This window comes from Schistocerca nitens, chromosome 1 (assembly GCF_023898315.1).
Source record: "Schistocerca nitens isolate TAMUIC-IGC-003100 chromosome 1, iqSchNite1.1, whole genome shotgun sequence".
Taxonomy (NCBI): Eukaryota; Metazoa; Arthropoda; class Insecta; order Orthoptera; family Acrididae; genus Schistocerca; species Schistocerca nitens.
Window position 1 is genome coordinate 966,377,585 of NC_064614.1, and position 13,312 is coordinate 966,390,896.

General features: G+C 39.5%; 1 protein-coding gene across 2 annotated transcripts in view; it reads right to left on the bottom strand.

Moving 5' to 3' along the window:
- The window catches only part of LOC126195018 (cholinesterase), a 182,529-nt gene that overhangs the window by 44,502 nt on the left and 124,715 nt on the right, over positions 1-13,312 (bottom strand). For both annotated transcript variants that reach the window (XM_049933452.1, XM_049933461.1), the window contains exons 8-10: positions 11,282-11,469; positions 1,982-2,168; positions 178-283 (exon numbers count right to left, since the gene is read on the bottom strand). In XM_049933452.1, the coding sequence (XP_049789409.1) occupies positions 178-283; positions 1,982-2,168; positions 11,282-11,469 (481 nt within the window). The remainder of the gene's footprint in view (positions 1-177; positions 284-1,981; positions 2,169-11,281; positions 11,470-13,312) is intronic.

A 13,312-nucleotide genomic window follows, 5' to 3' on the forward strand; every position in this document is an offset into this window, starting at 1 on the left:
TGTACTAATGTTTTAGAATTAGCTAAATGTTACGTTACTAAATATTTTTCATGAAATATGCTTCCTGTATATGCTTTAATTACCACTACAGTGGAGAATGAGATCAAGTTAACTTTCTAGTTCTTCAATAAAACACAGATGCAATGGTGATGGAAGATATTTCAATTGTAAACTCACCCATATCTTGCAAAATTAGTGTAAGCTTTCATGAAGAAATGGCTCATATTTCGATCATTTGGTGTCCACATGGTGCGTTCTAAGCGTGGTTTTCTTGGAAAGAATTCTGAAATGTTCACATGTATTTGTATTTTTTTGAAAATTAAATAACACTACATAAAATGTTTTAACAGAGATACAGAAATCCATTTTGAAGCAATTTAGCCTTCTCTTGTTTATTTCTAATTTTTATTTTTATTTTTAAGTAACAAATGTAGGAAACGACCAATTCATACATACTGCAAAATCGCCCTGGACTATTATTTTCCTGACTAAATTGGAAATAATTTGTGGTATCCATGATTCAAAAGAGATTAAAACAAGGCTGCTAACAAATGATGAAGCTTACTTAAAAATAAATGTACTGAATTTCAGCAAGTTGACAGTTTAACCTTATTTAATTGTGTTCCCTTTTTTTTTACATGATTTACAACAACAATTGTAGGAACTATTTCTCAGTGGCTGCACTATTATTTACACATGAAGAAGAGAGTCAAAATTCACGGTTATCTCTTGCTATTTTTTTGGTCTGGAAAGGATGGTAGCTATCACAGTATAAGTGTTATTGGTGGGCTTAAGATGAAAGAAATTTTTATTGAACCATCTGAGACAGGCAAGATAGTGGCTACACAAAGAGGAGATTTTGTTCAATAGATACAAAGTGAAGATATCGTTTAGTATGTAGAATATATCATAAAATAAGAATGCATTACACATATTAGAAAATGTAGAGAGGTGCTGATGTTACTTCCTCAGATTCTAAGTGATATGGTCATCACAGATTAGGAGAAAAAAATCTGAAACATATTTATATTCAAGAGGTAATAAAATGTCACAAACATATAAATGTATACACACTGAAGCACACATGATATTTCTTATCATCTGATTACATGCCATGCATCCACCTTGCACATTTTATTCTATTTCTGTCAATTCTGTATTCTACCACGTCAGTGGCAGTGTTGTCCATGTAAGGAACGATGTCATTTAAGAGCATCAAAATAACTGTGTGATGTTTATGAGGATGTTACCACCAAACAGCACTGCATCAAAGTAAATTACGTCACTCATACTATGTCCATGAGTAAGTACACTCATCCAATGCCAGTGCATATTAATCAGTACAAATGGTACGCTTGAGTAGCTCAGCCATTAAGTTTTCCTTTCTTCTGAGAATTGTACAAATGTGGAATTATGGAAAACTGTCATCTTTTAGAATTGCAGTCCTTCTGAATGCAATGTCTACTAGTCCCTGTCCTTCACCTACAGCACACCATTTTCTGTTCTCACTCCTCTCCCTCACCAGCTTCATACATATCCATCACTTCAATTACATTTATAGGTGTGTAGAGTCTCAGTCACGGCATTTTCTCACTGGTCTGCCACTTCTTACACCCTCCAACTTCCCTCCCTTGTACCCCAGTGAGCAACATGCCACTACATGTATCTACTATGAATCCCATGTTCCATAACTTCTTGTACATGTGACTACTTACTGCTCATTGACTTCTTGCATTGTGAGTAGTTGCCTTTGTTCATTCTATTCATGATTTTCCATTAACATTTCTAAGGAAGTATTGCTTACTATATTAACACATTTTGTCATAATGTTTGTACCTCAAGTGTCCTCTTGACTGATTAAATATGTATTGCTGAGTTAGAATGATGAATAGACCTCATAACTTTTTTAAACAAAGATGGGCATTAGGAAATTTTTCTTTTTGTCAAAACGAACAAAAATTATCACATTTTATGTACTCACCAACATCCATAAAAGGTGCTCCTGTTAGAAAGTAGTGTTCTATATTATGAGGTACTTTTCTCCACTGAGGAAGTTTGAAGGCCTCCACTGTTGTGTTTAAAACATAAATATATACGGGTACATTTCTGTCAACAAGTAACTTCACTATTTTATCTGTTGGTGCTCTGTACAGAAAATCAGACATCATCTGGAAGCAAACAATATATTAAATCTTATGTTAATGCATCTGGAAGTCACTATTTAAAAAATTACTAGCAAAGTAAATTGTGATAAGCAATATAGACAGGATACATAAATGGAGGTGAACCAAAATTGTCTTCAATCATATGAAGATAACAACAAGAATTTTGTGTGGTTCAGTGGTCTGGTGCAGGTCTTACAACTGGACATCACTTCAGTGACATACAGATTCCTAACCTGCCCCAGTGTTTCTACTACATAAAGGGGACCTACAATTTAATGTGGAAGCTGAACAACGCATCATTTCTGGCAAAGTAAGAATTCCAAGCTCTGACTGGGATGTGGTCCATAACACTTCAGTTGCCAGCTATGCACTTTACTACTAGATCAACAGACCGACACCACATGAAGAAAAACAGCAAACTTAAATCTGAAGAGACATTTCAGTTCACTGAGTCTCCTCAATTGCAACTTTCTTAGAACAAGTAAGCAATTATGCCCTAAGGGCAAATCAGTACCCAAATATATCAGCAATGCATTAACATTATTTGTTGTGACAGATCTTGCGACTTCAAACATTTCTGGACTGGGAGCTTTCTCAGCATTTGTATTTCAAATCTGTTTTACACTGTGCTTTCATGTCTATATCTATAAAATCATCTGCACTATCAATGTTCTTTAGAACTAGATCTATTTTATTCTCTCTTCAAAATGACTTAAAGAAAGAGTTGAATCATGTAGAAGAACAACAAGTCATTTCAGCCATTTCTTGTATCCAGACAGCCAATATATTACTCTTTTATTTGTATATCTTAGGAGTCATTGCGAGTTTGCGGTGATTTTAAATCCAGAATCATAAATCATTGCATATTGCACTCTATTTCCTGAACAAGTAATGTTATCATTTATCAAGTGGACAACACTTCTCTAAAATCAATTTTATTTACATTAAGTGCACTGCCACAGACGGTAATTCTAAAAGAAAACACAGAGAGAAAATATCCAGAATAAGCCAAAACTGTTATTCTTAGATCAACACAATGAGAGATGGTTCTAAGGGAAAACATACTGCATCGAGCTTCTTGTTTAATTTATCTATGCATTGACCTAATTTCAACTTTCTTTTACAGCTGGATCTTGAATATTTTACATGGCTTTCTGGATTCTGACTATTTTATACAGTGTTTTGTTTAGTGTATCAGTATTACTGCCTATTTCTGGTGCTATCAGTTTATTTTTGATTGTTTTAACATGAGTCATTGTGAGATTAAAGTCATTAAAAGAACATTTTATATTTTATACAGTTTAAGAACAAGAGTGACCCACTACTGATCCTTATGGTACCCCATATGAATATGTTCCCCTATTCTGAAGTTAGTTTCTTGCCTGTGATACAGTCTGTCAACGAGACCCTGCTGCTGATGGAATAACACTTTAGTTTGCTTATATAATTTTGTGATCTACACAATCGAGAGCTTTGGCATGGTCATAAAATGCATGATCATAAAAATACAAACAGGATAATATTTCTTATTTAGCTCTGGCAGGACTTCATTCATGTGGTCTTGTATTGCTTTTTCTGTGAATGGTTCTTTACGACAGAGTAGGTCTATAACTGGAGGTGGTTTTCTCATCTCCAGTTTTACATAGATGTGTTACTACTGTATATTTAAGTTTATCAGGAAACTGCCGCATGACACTGATTTATTACAAAGATAGCTTAAGCATTGTCCTATCAAGTTACTATAAGATTTTAATATTTCAATAGAAACACCTTCATAATCCAAAGAAATTATAACTTTTTAGTTACATAGTGAATTTTGTAATCTTCTTAGGAGTTTGATCTTTGAAAGTAATGTCTGTTGGTGGTGCATGCAGTGTCTGTACAAGTAAATCTAATGTATCTGGTTTCATTGTTTATTATTGGGTGCAATATCTGCTGACACTGTGAGAATACTATAACTACATTTATTCTGCAGATCTGTTGTTAGAATGAAGAAGTTCAGTAGCAGCTGTGGAGCCCAGCAGAAACGCCAGGAGCTGTAGTGGTTTCTATGTATTCACAGGATTTAGTTTAGTTTTTGTTCTCATTTTTTCTGTCAAGAAGTGAATTGCATATTGTGTTGGCTAGTGTAAAATAACTTATACTTAGGGAGATTAAGAGGGGAGGGGAGGGGGAATGAGGAGCTAAATAGGAGAGGAGGATAGAAGGGGAAAAATGGGTGGGGTCATTGGCTGAGGGCAGCACACAAAGAGAATGGGAGATAAGAATAGGGAGGAAGCAATATGACAGAAGGGATGGAAACTGTTGAGTGGCAGATGTGGGAACAGTAGGTTACTGTAGGTTAAGGCCAGGATAATTTCAGAACCAGAGAATGTGTTGTAAGGAAATTCCCATCTGTGCAGTTCATAAAAGCTGGTGGTGGACAGGAGTATCTAGATGGCTCAGGTAGTGGAGGAGTCATTGAAATCAAGCATGTTATGTTCAGTTGAATGTTGTGCTACAGGGTGGTCTACTTTAGTCTTGGCCACAGTTTGGCAGTGGCTATTCATCCTTGTGCCCAGCTGGTTGGTAGTCACATCAATATAAAAAGCTGTGCAATGATCACAGCAGAGCTGGTATATGACATGGCTGCTTTTGGCCCAGTCTCTGATGGAATTAAGATAAGCCTGTGACAGGACTGGTATAGGAAATGGTGGGTGGGTGGATTGGGCAAGTCTTGCACCTGAGTCTTCCACAGGAATATAGTCCCTGTGGCAAGGGGTCGGGATTGGGACTGGCATAGGGACGGACTATGATGTTATGGAGGTTGGGTGGCTGATGGAATACCACTTTAGGAGAGGTAGGAAGGATCTTGGGTACAATGTCCCTCGTTTCAGGGCATGATTATAGGTAATCAAAGGTGTGCTGAAGGATGTGGTTCATTTCTTCCAGTCTGGGGTGCTGTTAGGTGATGAAAGGGGCACTCCTTTGCAGCTGGTTTTTGGACATGGTGCGAGAGTTGGGGTGTGAGAGGAAATGGCACTGGAGATCTGTTTGTGGACTAGATCTGGGGAATAACACCTGTCTGTGAAGGCTTTGGTGACATCCTCAGCATACTTATTTTCATGATTTGGACGCAGGGCCAAGACACCCCATCTTTATTCTTTGACAACATCAATGCCTTCTCTCCCATCTGCTTCACTCAGTCCTCCTCAACCAAGTGTGCCACCTACTTGGACGTTGACCTCCTCCTCTGTGATGACTCCATCCACACCTATGTCCACATTAACCCACCAAACACCAACAGCACCTTCATTACATGTTATCCTTTCCACACCAAAAATTCCCTTCCATACAGCCTGGCCACATGGGGGAGCTGACAAGAATTTGCCCATTATGCTGTGGGGTCTCACCAAAGCCTCTACAGAGAGGCACTATCCCCCAGTCCTAGTTGATAAACAGATTGTCTGTGTGATTTCCTCTCATCCCAATCTTCCCACCACAACCAAGAACCAGCTACAAAGAAGTGCCCCCTTCATCACTCAGTACCACCCCAGATTGGAACAAATAATCCATATCCTTCATCAGGGCTTTACCTATCATCATGCGCTAAAATGAGGGACATCCTTCCTAAGAACCTTCTCGCCCCTCCTAAAGTGGTGTCCTGTTACCCACCCAACCTCCACAAATTCTAGTCCGTCCCTATGCCACTCCCAATCCCAACCTCTTGCTGCAAGAATTGTATCCCAGTGGAAGAGCCAGGTGCAAGACCTAATCAATCCACCCACCCAGCACTCCCTATTCCAGTCCTGTCACAGGCTTATCCTACCTCATCAGAGGTTGGGCCACCTGTGAAAGCAGCAGTGCCATGTACAAACTCTGCTGGAATCATTGCACAGCTTTTTAGATTGGTATCAGGGTTGCCACAAATTTCCCCAAGTGAAATTCCCTGATATTCCCTAATTTCCAGACAAGTTTAGCATTTTTCACTGACAAATTTTGAGACTGATTGATTGATTGAGAGGCTTTATGGGACCAAATGGCGAGATCATCAAGCCATGATTCCAAAGTTACTCACAGAAGAAAGAGGGTCTGCTAAAAGTGGATGGATCCCATTAGGGGAGTCAAACTATAAAACAAGGAAGTTACAACACACACAGTAAAGGCATAATAGGTAAGAACCAATCTAAAAACTAGAAAATAAGAGAGGTTTTTCCACAGGGGAGTGGTCATGGGACCCCAGACTAATAAAATGTGAAGAGAGGCCCCAACTAGAGCCACATATATTGTTGGGGTGGTTTGTTACACAGGAGAAACAATGGGTGAACCTGGTATGACCAATGCGTAGATGGCATAAAGCAGTGGACTCCTTCCAAGAGGAGTGGAAGGAAGGGCACCAAAGCGTGGTAGTCTACTTGATTGTGCGGAGTTTATTACTGAGAGCGGTAGCACACCAGATGTCATCCCACTTTAGGGCACAGAGAGAGCTGACATAGATCTGCATATCCACAGCTGGGGTCATGAAAGGGAATCGAGGGTGAGTATCAGCTTATTTAGCCAAACGGTCAGCCAGTTCCCTGATACCCATATGACGTGGGACTCAGAGGAAGGCAACTGAACAGGTGGCATGGCCAAATGAGGAGGAAAGATCATGGATAACAGAGACCAAAGGATGATGAGAGTATCAGGCTGCTCAATGAGTCAATACATATTAAGACACTGTGGAAGGAGGCCTGAGTAACAAAGTGGAGGGCACTGGTAATAGCTAGTAGCTCTACTGTGAACACACTACATGATTCCAGCAATAAATACTGTTCTAAGCTATTAGGAGCCGTGAAAGCGTATCCTACTTTACCTATCATCTTAGAACCATCTGATGGTAGCACCCTGGAACTCTGCAAGGATGGAATGTACAAGATGCCGGAAGACCAAAGGTGTGACAGAGAACATAGGACCCTGGAATAGGTCAGTCCTAATCCATGGTCTAGGCACTATCCGAGGGGGGATGTGAGAGGAAATACACGGGGCACATTTCAGTGAATGGAGATGGAGATCCTGACAGAGGGAAGTGAGATGTATTCCAACCGGCAATCCCACCTGTGGGCGGTGATCAGGAGGGAGATGTCCCTCGCTTGCAAAGAGGACAGAGTACACGGGATGGTCAGGGAATCTGTGAATGGCGATTGCATAATAAACCAGGAGTTGGCTTCATCGTATCTGCAGAGAGGAAATCCCCGCTTCTGTGAGGAGATTGCCAATGGGACTAGTGCGAAAGGCACCAATGGTGAATAGGATCAAGTATTTTCGAAGTGGAAGAAGTCTCTGAGTCATAAACCTGACTTCCATAATCTAGTTTGGACAAGACCAGAGCATGGTAAAAATGGAGAGGAGTAGCATGGTCTGCACCCCAAGATATGTGGGCCAGGAAGCAGAGAGTACTGTCATCCTCAGGTGGTGAATATGGGGCAGCCATGTAAGCTTTTCATCGAAAAAAGGCCCAAGAAATGGGACCTTGCTGCAACATCTACGAGCTGGTAGTTAGTCTGGTGAGTTCTGATTTACGGGGCTGTGGTTTGATATCTCTGCTTCCTACAAGATCTCCACAGATGGTTGACGTACACTGCATTGTTGTTAGGTGTTTCCCTTTACAAAAACTGATATCACTCTCTTCAAAATCATGAGCATTTCATCAGTGGTCAGACCATGCTTCATCATGATGAATAACTGAGCTGAAATGGCAAAAGCTTATCACTGGCAAGATTGAAAAAAAGAAAAAAATATCTTTTTCCAGCATGCCCGTACCATCTACTGACCCAATCTTTGGCAACTACAATGTCGACTGAGAACCCCAGAGTAGTGGCGATTCATAGAATATGGAAAGGGGAAAAGGAAACCCTGAGAAAACGTACCCATAAAATCACAAAGACTGGACTTTTGGCTGGGCTAGCAGCATCTATGTTTTTATGGGTGTTGGCTACAAAGTGTTACGTGCTAGACTTGAAGATGAATTACAGTCTGTATTCAGTAGTCAGATGGATTCAAAACCAAGAACTTATACTGAATGCAAAGAAGTCCCAAATAATTTTAGAATTTTACCAGAAATTACTTAGGTCTGAACTCTATGAAGAATAGCCTCTCATTCTTTTTGATAGTATCTAAAATCCGTATTGGAAGACAGTGAAGAACTTGGTATATCTTTCGATGTCAGCCTTAATGGTACAAAACATAATTTTGGCATGTGCAGGAGCTGGCCGCGGTGGCCGGGCAGTTCTAGGCGCTTCAGTCCGGAACTGCGCGACTGCTACGGTCGCAGGTTGAATCCTGCCTTGGGCATGGATGTGTGAGATGTTCTTAGGTTAGTTAGGTTTAAGTAGTTCTAAGTTCTAGGGGGCTGATGACCTCAGATGTTAAGTCCCTTAGTGCTCAGAGTCATTTGAACCATTTGAACATGTGCAGGAAGACTTCCGCTTACCTCTAAGTCCTCCAGAAGTTTTGGTGCATGTGGAGGATGTGAAACATAAACTTATGTAATGACTTCTACTGTTGAACCTTCATTATTTCAGGTTAATCCATCATGGCACGATAGTGAAAACTCTAGAACCATGGATGCTTATGTGTGTTACATCTGCAACATCCATATTTTTGAACATGTCAGTGCTTGATATGCTTAGTTAGCATGACTGCAGCCAGACTACTATACACTTTGCTTGCTTCATTGGCTCTCCAATGTGCATGCAGCCTGGGACCTCACATAAGACATCAAGTACCTCTCATCTCATAATAATCACAATATGAGTCTCATTTAATTAGTATTCTAGCTGTGCCTGAAATGACAACATTTCTAACATTGGCTGTAAATGTTGTTTGCTATCCACTATTGGCCAGTTTTGGTTATGATGCAGTTGTCAAGTGATAGTTGTCATAGACAAGGACAGACACTATGCTCTCCAGCAAAGGTAAAACCTACGGCAGGAAGTCACACATAAAACAGATATGAAAACAGGTTTAAAGCAGTATCAGAACTGAGAACAATGCCCAGTGTGAATCAACTGTAGTAAAATAAATCGTCACAGTGCTGGCAATTATCAAATAGGTAATAAAATGAGCAGCTGAGTGCACATTGACAATCACCACTTCAACATGCACTCGGCTGCTGATTATACATGGGCCTGTCAGATTAAGGTGACTACCACCTGCATTTGATGTCAGTGTGCAATAACCAGTCACACATAGCAGGTGGCAGCACTAGCAGTGGAGGGTATATGAAGCACATTGGGGAGGGATACAGAAAGCAGGGCAGTCATTGTCGTAATATGTAAACGGAGCAATTTATCTGATGTTCACAAGGGCACGATCATTGGCTTTTAGGCCAAGGGTGGAAGTATTTCTGAAAGGCAAAGTTTGTAAACTGTTCGCATGTCACTGTGCTTAAAAGTATACCATGCATGGCTAAATGGCACTATCCAAAATCGACACTGAGGCAACCGGGGTGCACCACGGGCCATAGGTGACAGGGTTGAATGATAGTTGCGGTGATGTGCATGGGCTAATAGACATGCAACTGCTGAGCAACTGACTGCCCAGATGAACCGAGGGACTACCAACAGTGTCTCCTCAATGACCATTAGGTGAATATTGCTGTGTCTGGGGCATCCACAGCAAGTGCATGCTGACTGCTATTCATCGATGATGAAGGCTGGAATTTGCTTGCCAGTTTCCACAACTGGATGTCCACTGAGTGGCAACAGGCAGCCTTTTCAGATGAATCATGTTTTATGCTCCATCGGACCAATGGACGTTGGGATGTATGGTGTGAAACTTCAGAAAGCTAACACCCTGCAGAAATGTTAATGGTCTGGGGAATGTTTTTGTGGCACTCTATGGAAGATCTTGTCATTCTGGAAGGTACAATGTATCAACACAAGTGTGCACACATCCTTGGGGAATGTGCCTGCCCCTACATGCAGTTTTTTTTTCCTCGGCAGGATGGCGTATACCAGCAGGACAGTGCAACATGTCACACAGCTCACAGAGAATGTGAGTGGTTCGAAGGGTACCTGGATGAGTTTACCGTACTCCACTAGCCATTCAATTCCCCAGGTTTAAACTCATTCAAGAATCTGTGGGACCACCTCGATCAGGTTGTTTGCGCCACTGATCTGCAACCGAGAAACCCAGTGTGGCTTGTCACAGCACTGGAGTTGGCTTGGCTCCACATACCTTTTGGTACCTTCCAGAAGCTCATTGACATTCTTACTGCACATCTCACAGTGGTCCATGCTGCAGAAGTTGGTTATCCGGGCTTTTGACAGAAGGTCACATTAATGTGACTGGACAGTGTATTACATGTTTGAAAATTGCTGGTGTGGCCACAATTTATTTTATTACAGTTGACTCAGACTTGGCAGTGTTCTCATTTCTTTTACTGCTTTCAAACTGGTTTTGCACCAATGCATGAATACTTGTCATAGGTTTTATCTCTACACACTATTGACTGATGGCTAGACAGTGTGATGGTCTGTCCTCATGCATAACAATTACTACCTGTCAACTGCAATGCTCCATTCTTCTCCCAGTTTTGAGTCTTTCTCTTCTATTGTCTCAGTCACTGATGGTACTTTCTTTCCCCTCTCTTTGTTAACTGTGTCCTAGCATGTTTCTCTTCCTTTACCTGTTCTCTCGTGACCATTGCTGTCAGTGTCCTCAGTTAAAATCTACCTGCCTGCAGCTTGTCTTTGCTGCTCTAACTTTTATGAACTAATATACACTGTGTAAAATTTTACATAACTCTCCTACAGATGAATGTTTGTCTGTCCTCATTTTTATTTATTGCTGTGATCCAGAAATTTCCATTTTTGTTATATTTTCCATTCTAGATTTCTAGTGTTGTTAAAATTGTGAGCTTTGCTTTCTTTTCAAAAATCTACTGCAGGTCATAAAAGTTTAATGATGGGAAGAATCAAATATACATTAAATGTTTGTATATTAGTCTTTTTCCAATTAATTTTCATTTGAGACATACAAAAGCCATTTAACTACTAATGTCTATTTTATATCTCTTGTTATCACATCTATACTAATTTTTAGTTATTTTCAAAAGAAGGAATTAATTAATAATATATAAGACAAGTACTTACATCAATATAGCGATCACGGATATAATTGGTGTTGTTAGGTTCAGGCCAATAGGTGTACATGTACTTAATTGCTTGATATATCCCTTCAGGATTTAAAGTGTAGTTATAACGAAAAACCAACTCTCTTATTTTTTGATCAAAGAATTGATTGTCCACAGTATAGTAAGGTGCTAAAGTGTCATTATCATCTGAAAACATGAGGTGAAAATAAATTATTATTGTCAAGAAATAAATATTAGAAAGTAAAAATAACACATTATACATGTCAGTTTTATGAATAGTCTTTTCTGACTTATTAATTACAATCAAACAGAATCTTGAAATATTGTGCCTGGCACAAAAAAGTGGTGAAAAAATGCATTCTTCACTTGCAGTGTTATTCCTCACAATTACAAAATGATATTCAAGTCTCCAGAGAAACCTGCTGCATAACTGTTACAGTAAGTATGTCCAAATAAAACAGAAAGCTTAATACTTACCTAGAGAGAACCACTAGTTACCCGAATCAGAGTTTGCTTTATGTGAGAGAAGAAAAAAAAAATGTTGGGAAAAATCAGACTGTGAAGGGATTCTTCTTTCAGCTTCTGTTCATGCATGTTAAGTGTTTGTCAGAAGTGAAAATTTATATCTTTATTTGCTACTAATTCTGTTTCAAGATTCTTTTCTTTGTAACTATCACAGTAAGTAAGTACTTACATAAATCCCTTGTGTTCATTATTTCATGTCATTTCTGTAAATGTTTATTGAATGTCCAGTAATAGAACATTCTACTGGCATGGAAGATAGCTGCAGGTAGCTCACTATTCTATTTATTTTATTTTATGAATTTTTAAATAGACAATGAGAAATTCCATACCGCATCACAGGACATTTTGAAACCTTTTGTTGCTTTAATGCTTGACATATACCAAATCTTGATGGGATGTACTGAACAGGATGAGGAAATGATTGAAAAGACACACAGAGAGAGAGAGAGAGAGAGAGAGAATAAAAGAAGCCATGTAAGCATAAGAGCAAGTGGGTTGGGGGGAGAGATGAGGGGGGAAGGGGGACGGGATGTTTCAAACTTTTGAGAAGCCATCAGTCATATGGATGATAGCAGCCACCAGAAATTTCCATTTCTCTGCAACCATCCCAACTTTAGTTCATAAGAAGAGCAATGGAAACAGTGACATGAAAGAAGAGGAGCATCTCTAAAATGTGCATAAAAACTGAATCTACAACTCAGTTGTACTCCCAAAAGCACACCCTTAATAATCTTATTTTGTACACAAAATGGGCTCCTAATAACTGTCAAGGATATATTTAATCATAGTTAGTGGTTTACTGCCAAGATAATAGGGTAAAAGGCATTTTACCAAGGAAAAACAGTTCTTTTTCCCCTATGAAGTGATGTGGGAATAACTGATTCAACAACTGACTGTAGTGTGAGGTACGACTGGTACAAATCGTATCTCTGAAGTTACTCTCAGTGTCAAGTTATCCTATGCCATTTACAACCTGGTATTTGTGTAGTTAGAAGTAAATAGTAATTCTGTGCCCTTAAATATGAGTACATTGTTTTGTGTGTTGTATAAGCCTTACCATACAACTGGTGACCCTGACACTACAGAAACAATTATAAAGTTGGATAATTTATTTTGGAGACAGCTATATACAGTGCCACAAAAATGGAAAACACTCACAATCAGTGGTGTGCCATCAAGAATGAGATTCAATAAATTTGCCATAAAAGATTTGGAGCTCTCTCTTCTTGCAATGCAAAAAGTGAACACAGTACAATGCAAAGAGCTGGTATTTTAAAACAGTACAAAGCCCCGTGTTGATTCAACAAATGAAATGAAAATATGAATTACACACTACAGTGCATTTGATTTTCCACTATGCGAGAAGGTAAAATGATGCCAGATTTGAGAATGTTGACTGTTCTGATGATTTCTTTTGCACTGCACCCATACTCAGGAGCAAATGTCCATCCACTGGTTCAAGCAGTTCTTCTGTGCTGTGTTTGCAGTTACGAGCCCTGCCATT